The sequence below is a fragment of the Eretmochelys imbricata genome, chromosome 17, assembly GCF_965152235.1.
Source record: "Eretmochelys imbricata isolate rEreImb1 chromosome 17, rEreImb1.hap1, whole genome shotgun sequence".
Taxonomy (NCBI): domain Eukaryota; kingdom Metazoa; phylum Chordata; order Testudines; family Cheloniidae; genus Eretmochelys; species Eretmochelys imbricata.
In genome coordinates this window covers 17,893,895-17,907,312 of record NC_135588.1, presented here as the reverse complement: position 1 = coordinate 17,907,312, position 13,418 = coordinate 17,893,895, and the positions used below count along the sequence as shown (strand labels likewise).

At 39.2% G+C, this 13,418-nt stretch overlaps 1 protein-coding gene across 4 annotated transcripts in view; it reads left to right on the top strand.

Annotated features, from left to right (window-relative positions):
• The window catches only part of RABEP1 (rabaptin, RAB GTPase binding effector protein 1), a 79,532-nt gene that overhangs the window by 58,017 nt on the left and 8,097 nt on the right, over positions 1–13,418 (top strand). For 3 of the 4 annotated variants that reach the window (XM_077836504.1, XM_077836507.1, XM_077836505.1), the window contains 7 exons: positions 402–869; positions 3,430–3,534; positions 4,352–4,468; positions 7,820–7,918; positions 10,263–10,403; positions 10,966–11,155; positions 13,352–13,407. In XM_077836504.1, the coding sequence (XP_077692630.1) occupies positions 402–869; positions 3,430–3,534; positions 4,352–4,468; positions 7,820–7,918; positions 10,263–10,403; positions 10,966–11,155; positions 13,352–13,407 (1,176 nt within the window). The remainder of the gene's footprint in view (positions 1–401; positions 870–3,429; positions 3,535–4,351; positions 4,469–7,819; positions 7,919–10,262; positions 10,404–10,965; positions 11,156–13,351; positions 13,408–13,418) is intronic. The other variant, XM_077836506.1, reaches the window with a different exon arrangement.

Below are 13,418 nucleotides of genomic sequence, written 5' to 3'. Positions count from 1 at the left end.
AGTTTTGCTCTAGAAATAGATGTTTGTGCTAGCTGGCATTATTTACACAGTGGAATTTTGCTTTCACTAATATACAGAATTTTGTAAATAACAAATATGGTACTATGTTGTGTAGCTTGTTTTTCATTGCTAAGTGAGCTGGCAGAGAGGTGCACTTCCTAGGGAAGTGGAGCTCTGTTAGCAAAACAATGCTGGGGAAACTCTGTTGCCACATATACCATTTTGATTCTGAATCTTTATTTTTCACTCTTAATTTCAGATGTCACAAATGTTCTCCCCAAAGCTAATTTAAATCAGTAGCTATCGTGTCAGATGTTTGACACCCAGTATTCAATTTGTTTTGCTATAACTTCCAGTGCAAAGACAGGAATTTGGCTTACCTTCTCTTTTTTCAATTGCAGGTACATTTAAATAGCACCCATGGATCAGTCCATTCATTAGACACAGACTTGCTATTATCTTCTGGTGAATCTTTCAATAAATCAGACAATGATCTGTTTAAAGATGGACTTCGGAGAGCACAGTCTACAGACAGCCTGGGGACATCAGGATCTTTACAGTCCAAAACTTTAGGATACAACCACAAAGCAAAATCTGCTGGGAATCTGGATGAATCTGATTTTGGACCACTAGTTGGAGCAGATTCAGTATCTGAGAACTTTGATACTGCCTCTCTTGGGTCTCTGCAAATGCCAAGTGGATTCATGTTAACCAAAGATCAGGAAAAAGCAATCAAAGCAATGACACCAGAGCAAGAAGAGACTGCTTCTCTTCTCTCCAGCGTTACACAGGTTGTAGAAAGTGCTTATGTGTCTCCTAGTGGTTACCGCTTAGTTAGTGAGACAGAATGGAATCTACTTCAGAAGGAGGTAAGTAGCCTGTTTTGTCTTTTCTCTTCCCTCCCCAGTATAGCTTCTGTGTTCAGTGCTTCTGAATCGCTCTGGAGTGGTAGTATTTAATCCAGCAGCTACCAAAGTCTTTACATGGGAAAGGAACTGGAGAAGGAAATTGACTAGCTTCAGAGGGGTTCTGATTTAGGAATCTGACTGTTGCTTCAAAGATGGTTTTGACCCTGAAAAAGTAAGGGAAAAGATACAGAGAAAAGATGAGAAATGAAAAGGAGAAAAGAAAATACAAAGCAACTGTGAGATGTGGGAGCCAAATGTGGTGCAGGACAGGATGAAGAAGCCTGATAGGAAACTGTGGTGGGCCTAACACTGATCCACTTATCCACCAAGGGTTATGCAGGAAACAAAGTTTAGAGGTGAGTGACCAAAATGGTTGTAGCCAGTTAGGCTACAATATAATCAACTGGAGACGTTTTTTAGGGACTTGCTCCTGTAAGGAACAGATTTCCCTGAACTCCATGCAGCAGATTGAAATTGACACATTACCGTTCTAGTTAATTTCACTGTGAGCTGACCAAGGCAAATACCACTTTGGGGAGTTCTATCTGTCTGTTCCTTTAATAACTGTATATGGTGCCAAATTAAAAGCCCAGGCTTCTTCTCCTGTCGAGGAGTGCAGTTGTGTTCAGCAGCTATGCCCACCATCTCCACATAGACTAAAATGTAAAGGAAGAGGGGGCTAAGAAGAAGCACTAAGAGAATAAACTGGAAGAAAGAAAGGTAAAAATGCAAGTACAAAAAGGGGAGAAGAAAAGGCAAGACGGAAGCAAACACAGGTGGAAGGATTGCCAGAAATGAAAAGATGAATGCTAAAAGGAGGACAGGAAGAAAGAAACAGGGCAGATGCAGTAGTGATTGTTACACTGGTGATCCTAGTATCGCCCTGTGAGAATTACTGGGACACTAGAAATCAGAAGGGCTATTAATAACATACGTAAGAGAACCGCTCTACACAGACAATAAAGCAATTATTTTTTCCTTTAGCACCTAATCTGTTTTGAGGTGAGGAGGGAGACCCTACATTATAATGATTTCATGGGTGAATCCAGTCCTCTATAGCCTTCTGAACATATTCTTGCTCCCTTGGCATTTGGATGACATTTTACTCCAACCCTTTCTTGGAATTCTGAGAGAGATACTGTTTCCACTTAATTCTGGAGGCAGGAATACAGTCTACACAGGCAGCTATGAATGCAGCTCTGTGTGGGCCGTGAGGGGAGTGAGAAATACATATGAGATTCCAATTCACAGCACTGACTTGTAGCTATTGCTTTAGTAAAACACTAGTCTGAATCCCTAATCAAACCATTAAAATGTAAAAATGTCAACATAGGTCCATCTAGTTCAGTATCCTATCAGACATTGGGCAGTAACAGGTGCATCAGAGGAAGGTGACAAAAAACCGCTAATTAAAGCTGGTTGGTTGTCATAGCAAAAAGCGGGGAAAGTTATGAGGGGGGAAGGAAATGACAAATGTATAAGAAAAACGCCAAAAGTGTTTTATTCTTTTGGAAAAAATACTTATTTTACCATTTTTTTTAAGCCATTCAGACAATAGGACATTCTCCATACTTCACCTTGCTGAACATATATAGAGCCAAGCCTATTAAAAACATGAGGGAGCCTTGGTTGATCGTGTATTGCTGAGAGTTACAATGTCCATATGTGGAATCTTGGCCCCACTGAAGTCAATGGCAAAGCTCCCCTGAACTTCTTCAGGGTCAGGAGGTTGTCTTGCTATGAACGCACCCTAAAAATCATGAGGCCAGATCCTCACCTGGTGTAAATTGGTGTCGCTCCATCAATGGTGCTATGCTAATTTATACCAGCTGGGAATCTGGCCTGTATTATGTTTTTATGAAAAACTTGGAATTATGGAATCTGTTCATAGGGGAAGTTTCTTCCTGACCACATGCGTATGCCCAGAAGGATAAGTGTTTATACCTCTTGCAATTTTTGTAAAATAAAAAAAAATGGATATTATTCTTATCCATGTAAAAGTTTAATTTTTTTAATCCTGCTAAGCTTTTGGCCTCAGTGCTACCTGGTGGAAGTGTGTTTCACAGGTTAACTATGCAAGTGGGGGTTTTTTTGGTTTGTTTTTTTTTAGTTGTCTCGTTTTTATTGACTACCTCGATGTTATGTAAGAGTAAATCATGTGTTCCTATTTCATTCTCTACCATTTATTATCAAGTATATCTCTTTCACATTCCCCCTTATTAGTCTCCTCTCCAAGCTTAACAGTGCCACTCTGTGCGATCTCCATGTTGAAGTCTTTCCATTTCTAACCATTTAGATCATTTGTCTTCGGGTCCCTTCTGTTTATATTGCTCTTTAGGCATAAAATAATTTTAATCCTGCTGCTCCATGACTTCTGTTATTGTCTCTTCCAGAAATTATCCATACCCATAGCTCTTATCTGCAGCAACATTCTATGATTGCACAACATGAGTGAGTCTATATATCACTCCGACATTCCTTCTAAAGTCTTTATGGCAAGTAATAACTTTGTGTCCTCCAGGTGCAGAATGCAGGAAACAAGCTGGGTAGACGTTGTGATATGTGTTCGAATTATGAGAAGCAATTACAGGGAATCCAGATTCAGGAGGCTGAGACAAGAGATCAGGTCAGGGTTTTTTCTTGGGCCGTACAGAGATATCGCAGCTGTAGAAATGGCCAAGAATGTAGCCATTAACTATCTGCCATTTTATCATATTAACTTTTTTTCAGGGATTTAAGTTAACCTACTTCAAATTCTGGGAAACTCATTCCAATTTAGTGCTGTAATCCAATTTGCTGCAATTTCTGTATGAAATCATGCGTGCTTGCATATGCATACTACTTAGATATTTGCCAAGTAGTACGCCACATTACATGGTAATGCTCTCTCATGCAATGAAAGACCTCGTGTTTTACCAAAAAGTAAAAATGCATTATGCAGTCATCCTGAATGAAATATCCTTGTAATGATTTTTTGGACTGATCTGAATAATTCTTTAAGTGCTTTTCACTTTATAAATTCTATTGTATTAACTGATACCCTGAGAATTGCTGCAGCAAAGGCAAAAGTAGATGATATGTAATTTTTGTGCCAACAGCATAAAATAATTCTAAAGCATCTATAATGAGTCACCCCCTGCCTGTGCACTGAAGAATTTTTAAGACTTCAACACTTCCCTCTGACTTCATTCTGGGTCTGAATGACTCAGTCTTCAGAATCATTAAAGGGTATCCTTTTCTTATCCTGAGTAGTAGAGATCCACTTGAATATAGTTTTATATATTTCATTATGGATCTAATCAATAAGGCATGCAGAAAAACAGCAAAGAAACTCTTGTGACTCTCAGTTGTAAATTCAGAATGTTTTTACACTCTCTGTGTTGGGGAAACAGATTTGCCCTTTAAAGAAAGGTTGCTTCCAATCTTTTGGTCTGCCCATGTAGGTGAAAAAGCTGCAGGTGATGCTGAGGCAGGCTAATGACCAGCTGGAAAAAACAATGAAAGATAAACAGGAGCTGGAAGATTACATGAAGCAAAGCACTGAAGACTCTGCCACTCAGGTAAAAAAAAAAAAAAAAAAAAAAGCTTCACTGTAGCAAAGAAGTGGATTCTTCAAAAGGAATGTGTTTGTATTCCAGTTCTTACTTTTCAGATAGTCTTCTTGATTGTTAGGATCTGCACACACTCCCTACTCTAGGAGCTACTGAAATGAAAATTTCCAGGATTGCTTGTACTACAGAGTACTGACCTTGTCAGGATGATCGTATAGAAGCATCTGGCATATATCTGTATCTCCTCTGTTGCCCATTTTAGATTTAATGTTGCTTCTGTGGGTCCATTTAGTTATTGCTGACTTCTTTCCATCATCCCCTTGTTCTTGAAGCATGTTGTTAGTCCTTCTAAAGCCATGTTAATTCAACATTCAGGTTAAATTTCACAAACCGGATGCCAAAAAGTCAGCTGTCACTTCAAGTCAACTTGCAAAATGAACTTGTTTTGTTAATCTATATTTTATGGTCCAAAATTTGATTTCTTTGTTCTTTCAGCAAAGACTTTTTAATGCATCAATAAGATGCATTTGTTACAAGCCTGTCAAATATTCTATTCAAGAGGGGGCTTGAGAGCCATTCCACTAGGGATGTGGCTGCTTCTTTGACGTAAGCTGTGCATATACCTATGTCAAGGTTCCTTCCCCACTCTGAACTCTAGGGTACAGATGTGGGGACCTGCATGAAAGATTCCCCTAAGCTTATTCTTAAACGCTGCCACCACCAAAGTGTTACACAAAGAACAGGGGAAGTGCCCACTTGGAAATGTCTCCCCTCCCCCTCCCCAAAATAACCCCCCAAGCACTACACCCCCTTTCCTGGGGAAGGCTTGATAAAAATCCTCACCAATTTGCATAGATGCACACAGACCCAAACCCTTGGATCTTAAGAACAATGAAAAAGCAATCAGGTTCTTAAAAGAGAATTTTACTTAAAGAAAAAGTAAAAGAATCACCTCTGTAAAATCAGGATGGTAAATACCTTACAGGTTAATCAGATTCAAAACATAGAGAATCCCTCTAGGCAAAACCTTAAGTTACAAAAAGACATAAAAACAGGAATATACATTCCATTCAGCACAACTTATTTTATCAGCCATTTAAACAAAACAGAATCTAACGCATATCTAACTAGATTGCTTACTAACTCTTTACAGGAGTTCTGACCTGCATTCCTGCTCTGGTCTCGGCAAAAACATCACACAGACAGAGAGAACCTTTGTTTCTCTCGCCCCTCCCCCAGCTTGGAAAGTATCTTGTCTCCTCACTGGTCATTTTGGTGAGGTGCCAGTGAGGTTATCTTAGCTTCTTAACCCTTTACAAGTGAAAGGGTTTTTTCTCTGGCCAGGAGGGATTTAAAGGTGTTTACCCTTCCCTTTATATTTATGACAACCTATAATTCCCTTTGTACCTTTTAATAAGTGGTACTTTCTAGACTCTCTGGAGCATTTCCTAAGAGAACAGCCAACCTAGCATTGGTCACTTGCAAAAATTTATTTTAGACATGATCCTCGACCCAATGCGCAGCATTTAAGTCTCTTAAGAGTAGAGAGTCGTAGCAGATCCAAAATATAAGCATGTAAGGTTCTGTGCACCTAGCCTTTTCTAAATCTCTTTTGTGGATATACGCTTCCAGCTAGATTCACAGAGAAACTTAGTCATGGTGACACTGAGCATTGCCACATCTAACTTATACGTGCCTAGAGAATCAGTGGTATTCACAAAGCCTGAGTTTTGTGCCTGAGCTCCCTTCATAATGAATGGGGGGAGATGGACACCTCAGAATGGGATTCACAAAAGCCAGCATGCTAGATAGCTCCTCACTTAAGCTAACCAATGGGAAATGCCAAGCCAACGGATGTCTGCTAAGCCCCACCTCTCTCTTGGAGATAAGCACCTAAGTTCGAGGTAGAAGAGGGGTGCCTCCCGCTGTTTGGGATTCTCAGCTGCAAATCCTCTTTTAGCATTAGGTGCCTGTGCCATTTTTGCACAGAGGAGTACTCACGTGAGTACCCTAACCACTGGGCTGAAAGCAATGAAGCTTTCCCCCTCTTGGAAATTTTATGTAAGCTTATCTGTGGGGCTTGATCCTGTAGGCAAGCTCTGAGCATGCTTACTGTATCGGGCCCCATAGGTGAGTTGGGCAGATGAACACCTATCGTCCCCTAGTTTGTGCATCGCACTGGGCTTTGGTGTCCAGACAGCTCAGAGGCAGAAACATAGGTGCTTAGCACTTGCATTTTTGCAGTAAAAATTCCTGAGTGAGGTTAAGCACCTACCAGGCTCGGCAGCAGCTGAGCATGAGTTTTGTGAATCCCAGTGGGGCCTGAGTCTGGGTTTTAGGAGTGTAAGTCCTTTTGTGAATCTAGCCCATCATACCATTTAACCTTATCGGCACTTGACAGGTAGCTAATGCAATTGAGGAAACATCCATTTAATGCTTATTTGTTTGGGCAGGGAATGACTATAGTTGATCATAATACACAGCAGTCTTTTCTGATTCTTAAGATGAGAACCTGAATTGGGAAGTTTACAGACTGAAACTCCCCATTTATTATTTTTGCTCTATTTTCACAGCCCTGCCATAAGCCTGGTATTTTCAGGCTTTTTAAACTTTTTTCTGTGCCTGTAATGTAGAGTACTGTAAACTCAGGGCAATAATGGAGAAACAGTGTGTGCATAATTTTGGGTGCTACTTCCCTGGAACTAATCCGATTTTTTGTGTGTTTTATCCTACTAATTAAATGACAACCAGTGGACAAAGTCTTCTAGGCATGGAATTAAATGTAGATAATAGTACTCTAGCTTTCAGTACAGTTCACTCTTTCTATATTTAAGGGAATATCAAATCTAAATAATGAGCACTTTTTTTTTCCTTACAAGCCATGGAATAAGATTTAATTTTATTTTATAGTCAGAATTCTGAATCTCTTGTTTTATATTTCAAAAAGTACTGTATGTCCACTGAAAACCTTCTTTTTTTTTTTTTTTTTAAAGAAAGCATTATCTTTCTAACCTGGAAAAATAGATCTATTTTTTTTCTGCCTTAATTGGCTCTGAAGTGTCTACATTTGGGAATGATCAGAATTAACTACTATTTCCTTGTTAGTTTTCAGTAGAATTAATGTACTATTTGTAGAAAAACACATCTTAATTCAGTCTGTATGAATTAGAGTATCTCTTTCAAATGATGAGCTTTTGATCCTTGAGCCAATGAAACAAAACCTGGTCTGAGTGAATATAAAGCTGTAATATGTGAAGGACATGTGAGGGGTGAAAAGGGGGAATGGATGGGTATTCAATATACTCTCAAAACCTGCTTAATCTGTTTCAGACACTTAACTATATCTTTGTTTTTTGGAAGATATCTTCACTTATTATTAGATCTCAGGAGTCTGAGACCTTACTCAGTGAATTACAACAGGCATTTTCCCAAGCAAAGAGAAGTGTTCAGGAGCAAATGGTAAAGAAATTTCACTTTTAAATACCTTTTCAAGAATATTGTGTGCTCAGTCTTGCTGATACACTATTTTTAAACATGTAAATGAAAATTAATGGGTTTGTTTATCTTGCTGTCTAACCATGTCAGGTGGGAGAAGACAACCATGCATTTAACATGTAGATATTTATGAACCCCTGTAATGCTAAACCTAAAGCAGTTTGTAATGTCACGGTCTGCACACTTCTCTCATCAAGGTCTCTTCCATACTTGCACAGACCATCCCCCAAACCCACTGGCACTTGTCTTCCCCACCATTGCAAAAAGCTGCTGTGGTAGAAGCTCTTCTGGGAGAAGTTCTGGCTCGGGAGTCCCTCATTCTCTGCTGCACAGGAAAGCCCAGGAATGTAGGTTTCTGATGTGGTGGAGCCAGGGGCCGCCTCCTCATACTTGCCTTTTGGCTGATGAATGGATCTTGCTCCCTGTTGCTCTCAGCACTTGAAAGGAGGAAAGACCCACAACCCTGCAGCAGCATGGTGAAGCTTCTTTCCAGAAAGAGACCAAGTTTGGTCTTTAAATATAGCCACCTTATCTGTGTGTCTCAGACCTTTTTTCGTGTGTATATGCATGTTTACAAAAAAAAAAAAATTTTAAAGTTGCAAAGTCAAACACTCAGAAGTTAGGAAATGCCAGAATTCAGGTTGCATGTGCAACCTTAATTGGCCCCCTTATATGCACATTGTGATAATCTCTAATTACATGATCTCATACTACTTTTTCCACAGGACCCCAGCCTCCTTCAATGCACAGAATGGATGGTGCTCATTTTAAGCAGCTGTTTAATATTTTGTGCACTCTTTGTTGTTCTGTGTGTGGCACCAGGCCTTATTTACTGCACACTATTCACACCCTGCTCTGAAGGTAGAATTAATAATTTCCTCATGGGCTTTTGTATGACACTAATCATAGAATCATAGACTATCAGGGTTGGAAGGGACCTCAGGAGGTCATCTAGTCCAACCCACTGCTCAAAGCAGGACCAGTCCCCAACTAAATCACATATAGGATCCAAGTGCTTCACAGACATTAAGGAATTTATTTTCACAATGCTCCTGATGAAGGGGTATTAGCCCAATTTTACAGATGGGAAATTGACACACAGAAATTAAGATCCAAAAATTCCACTAACTTTTGGTGCCCAATTTGAGATGCCTAAGGCCAGTTTTTTTTCCTTCAGAGCATAGCATTATATGACACTTTATATGTTCAAGCAAGCTGCCGTGACATCACAGTTACAGCTGTGAATGCTCAGCACTTGTGCAAATCAGACTCAAAGGTCTCAAGTCAGGCACCAAGAAACTGAAGAGCACATTTGTGTCCACCTGTGAAAACTTTGGCATAAGAGATGTGCGTGGCATCACATAGGAAGTCTGTGACAGAGGCAGGGATAGAACCCAATTCCACAGGGCATCATTCAACAGCCTTAACCACGAGACCATCCTTTCTCTTCATGCAGTCCCCTGCCTCAATCCTACCCAGCTTCCTCAGCAAATGAAGCAGAGGTCTTCCAGATGAGTCTCCTTTGCTAACAACCCTGATTTATCTCCAGAGCAATGAATGAGATAGATCCATTAAGAAAAAATTATATATTATCCTGTAACTAGATGATATCATAATTTGGCCCACTTGTGTGTATGCACTGAGGTTGCACAGGCAACCGAAATTCTGACATTTCCTGCCTTTTGGAGTGCTTGGGCTTTGCAACTTGATTTTTAAAAAATAGGAAGTTATATATTAGAAGAACAAAGCAAATGAAATAACAATTTCAATCGTGTGGCAGCATAGCAACACCAAATGGTTAACCAGCAGAACTTCAGGATCCACCTCAGACTTTTGAATAGGAGGTGCTATGAAAGCCCACCTGTAAATATTCAAAGATGGAACTTGGTCTCTTTATTAATATAATTAATTAGGTAGACAGAAAAAAAAAACACAACACATGTGTCCCACACACCACCTTGTCCACTGGCTACAAGAAAACTGCAAGATACATAATAGGGCTGTATGTATGGCCTGCTCTTTTACTTATGACTGACTGCTATTAAGCTGTTAAATTAAATTAAATGTATCTTTTATGTAGGTAATTGGTAAGTGTTAAATCTTTGTCGGTGTTTTGGTTTTACTTTTTACTAGTACTGGAATAACGAAGGCTAACCAGGGGGAGTTGATCCGTACTGCCATCCTCCTTCACAGAGAGTTTAATTTCCCTGAGTTCCACTAGTTTTGGAAGCACTGTGACAAATTGGCTGTGAATAGACCCGAGCATGATTTTAAGACTCTAATTTTGCATTTTCTCCTTACATTGGAGGCTGTCCTGATGCAGTCGAGGGAGCAGGTCTCAGAAGAGTTGGTGAGACTGCAAAAAGATAATGAAAGCCTTCAGGGAAAGCATAGCTTGCATGTGTCTTTACAGCAAGCTGAAGATTTCAGTCTGCCAGAATCAATGGAGGTAAAATATTTTGAAATGATTGATTAAAATATTTAAATGAACAAAATGTAACAGTAGAATTAAGTGGAAGAAGTTACGTACTGGTCTGGTAAAACTGAGAAACAACCGGATTCTAAATTTAAGGTCTTGACTCTGCAAGGCATTGTGTGGGGGTGGCAGAGGGGTGCACAGATTAGTTATGGTTCATCTGAAGTGTGAGAGGTGGCTTTGTGTAGGAGCAGTGAAGGTTAAGAACTGGCATAATCTTTCATACTGAGCTATAATAAATCTCAACACCCCTACATGTCCACTCCCTTACACTCAAGCATAGCAGGTAAATAGTGGATTGGGGCATGAAGAGAATTAATGTGTGTGAAGAGAGAGATTTCTTAATTTACCTCGACCACGCAAATTTTGTTGTACTTCTTTAAAATCTTTTTGGGGATGGGGCCTGAGATGCTGAGACAGAGCAAAAAAAACCACTGGTAATTTGACTTTCTATCTGTGACTGGTATCAGTGTACGTTGCTTTCTATGTATGTGAAAATGTTGTAACTGAAATTTCTTGCTAATCTTCAATTCAGGAACTCCGTGAGCTGGTATTAAAATATCGTGAAGACATTCTTAGTGTACGGACTGCAGCAGATCACCTTGAAGAAAAACTGAAGGCAGAAATTTTATTCTTAAAAGAACAGATTCAGGCTGAACAGTGTCTAAAGGAAAATTTAGAAGAAACTCTACAGCTGGAGATAGAAAATTGCAAAGAAGAAATAGGTGAGAAGGGGCAAAATAATCTAGAAAGAGATACCTGTGTGGGAAAATAGATTCTTGAGGACTTGTTTTGGGGTAACTTAAGTCAAATTTATCCACATTATCATCAGAAGAATTCAGTCCAGTGTCCCGTTTGGCATGCTTTTGGAAAATGCACAAAATAGTAGGGCAGTCAATTAATCACAGTTAACTCACGCGATTAACTAAAAAAAAATTAATCACGATTTAAAAAATTAATCGCGATTCATCGCCATTTTAATTGCACTGTTAATAGAATACCAATTGAAATTTATTAAATATTTTGAATGTTTGTCTACATTTTCAAATATATCAATTTCAGTTACAACGAAGAATACAAAGCGTACAGTGCTCACTTTATATTATTTTTATTACAGATATTTGCAGTGTAAAAATGATAAACAAAAGAAATAGTGTTTTTCAATTCCCCTCATACAAGTACCATAGTGAGGTTTTTATTTGATAGGGAATACTACTAGCATGGTGGTTTTTAGTGGGAGATGCTGGTTCTAGCTCATTATTGCTGAAACCGCCTCTTTTACTTGCTCTGTTTTCTGAGGGTTATCAGCCCTCTGCTAGAGGGGAAGCAGAATCTTGCAGCTAGATGAGTAAAAATGAGAAGATGATGAAAAGAATAAAAGTTATGTTTAAGTTAATAAGTGCATATTAAAAATGTGATTACAGAACAGGTAACTGATAGAAATAAACCAAAACACAGAAAAAGAGAGGTAATTGTTTATATTGATATACCATCCAAAGTGTGTTCATTCAGGTCTCATTGCTGGAGCTTTTTTGATGCAAGTCAAAATGTAGGTACAGGGAAAAGGGTGCAACACAGTATTTTTGTTTGGAGTGAAATTAAATCTGTTTTGCCAGCCTTGCCTTCCATGCTGTTAGTTTTATTTACAAACAAGGAGAGGGGGTTTAACGCTTCCCTAACGTGTAGCACATAAAAATGAAATGGTTTCTTTCTCCTCAAATGTTTAAAAAGTAAGGGAATCAAAAGACAGTTCTGTACCATACTAAAATTCAACTAAGACAAAAGGCAGCTGAGTAACCAGATGGGAAGTGGTATGTGCTACTCCAGGAGAGCAAGAAGTAACTTGGGCTCCCCGGGTTGGCAGAAGCTGGGAGAAAGAGGAGACACTTGGCCCTATTTTCAGGGCAGGTTGCCTTTTTCTAAGTGTTCAAGTGGGCATGACTTTTTTTTTTTTAAATGTTGCAATTCAGTTTTTCTCCTTAATCCATAGCTCCTGGGGGGAGGGGGTGTGTGTCAAGATTCCTTTCTTCTAACAACTAAAATTTAGCATTTGCTCTTAATCTCAGAAATCCTTCTCCTGGTGCTAACATGATAAAAATAATGAACTGTGCTTGATGCATATTAGAGATGCATGTAACCTGCACTGACTGGGTTACATCAGGTACATATTTAAGTCCCTCTCTTGACCCATTGTCACATTCAGTGTAACTCACACTTACAGTTCTATCCAGAACTCTGCATTATTAACATGTTTACTTATTTCAAGGCTGGACATTTAAAGTGTGTACAAGACACAGCATAGCAGACCAGCGTTACAAAACAAAGCTCTAAATCTTCTGAAAAAGCACACATTTTTGCAGTTTCACAATAAATTAATTTCATGATATTAATGGTACCTTAATAACAGCACTGCATTCTCTGGGAGACCAAAATTTAACCAGGGAGGGGATGTCACTCCCCAAACGTTTCTGTGTGTTCCAGACACAATAGTGATGGGTGTGGCACGAGAACATAGATAAAATAGGTCGGGTTGAGGAGAAGGCGATTGTCCCTGCCTCTCTCTGTTCATACGATAGGGCTATGTTGGCAGCCGCCTTAAAGGAGATCATTTACCTACCAGAGGAAGATTGCCATGGTCATAAGCTATTGAGAGTTATAAGGGGGAAAATGGTAACTCCCAGAATGAATGAAGAGAAATCTTCAGAACTCATCCTTGCCGGGATCAGTTGGATTACACATTAGCCTTGCAGAGAACGCTGGCTGGGGGTAAACCATTCAATATAGTAAAAAGAGCTTCAGATACATTTACCATGATATAACATTTCGATTTTTTTTTAATGGGTTGATGAAAGTGAGGTGTAAAATCTGGAGAAGCTAGTGCCTTAATGAAGTGAAAATTTTGTTTTTCCTCTGTTTTGCAGCTTCCATTTCTAACCTAAAAGCTGAATTGGAAAGAATAAAAGTGGAAAAGGAACAGGTAAGAGTTCA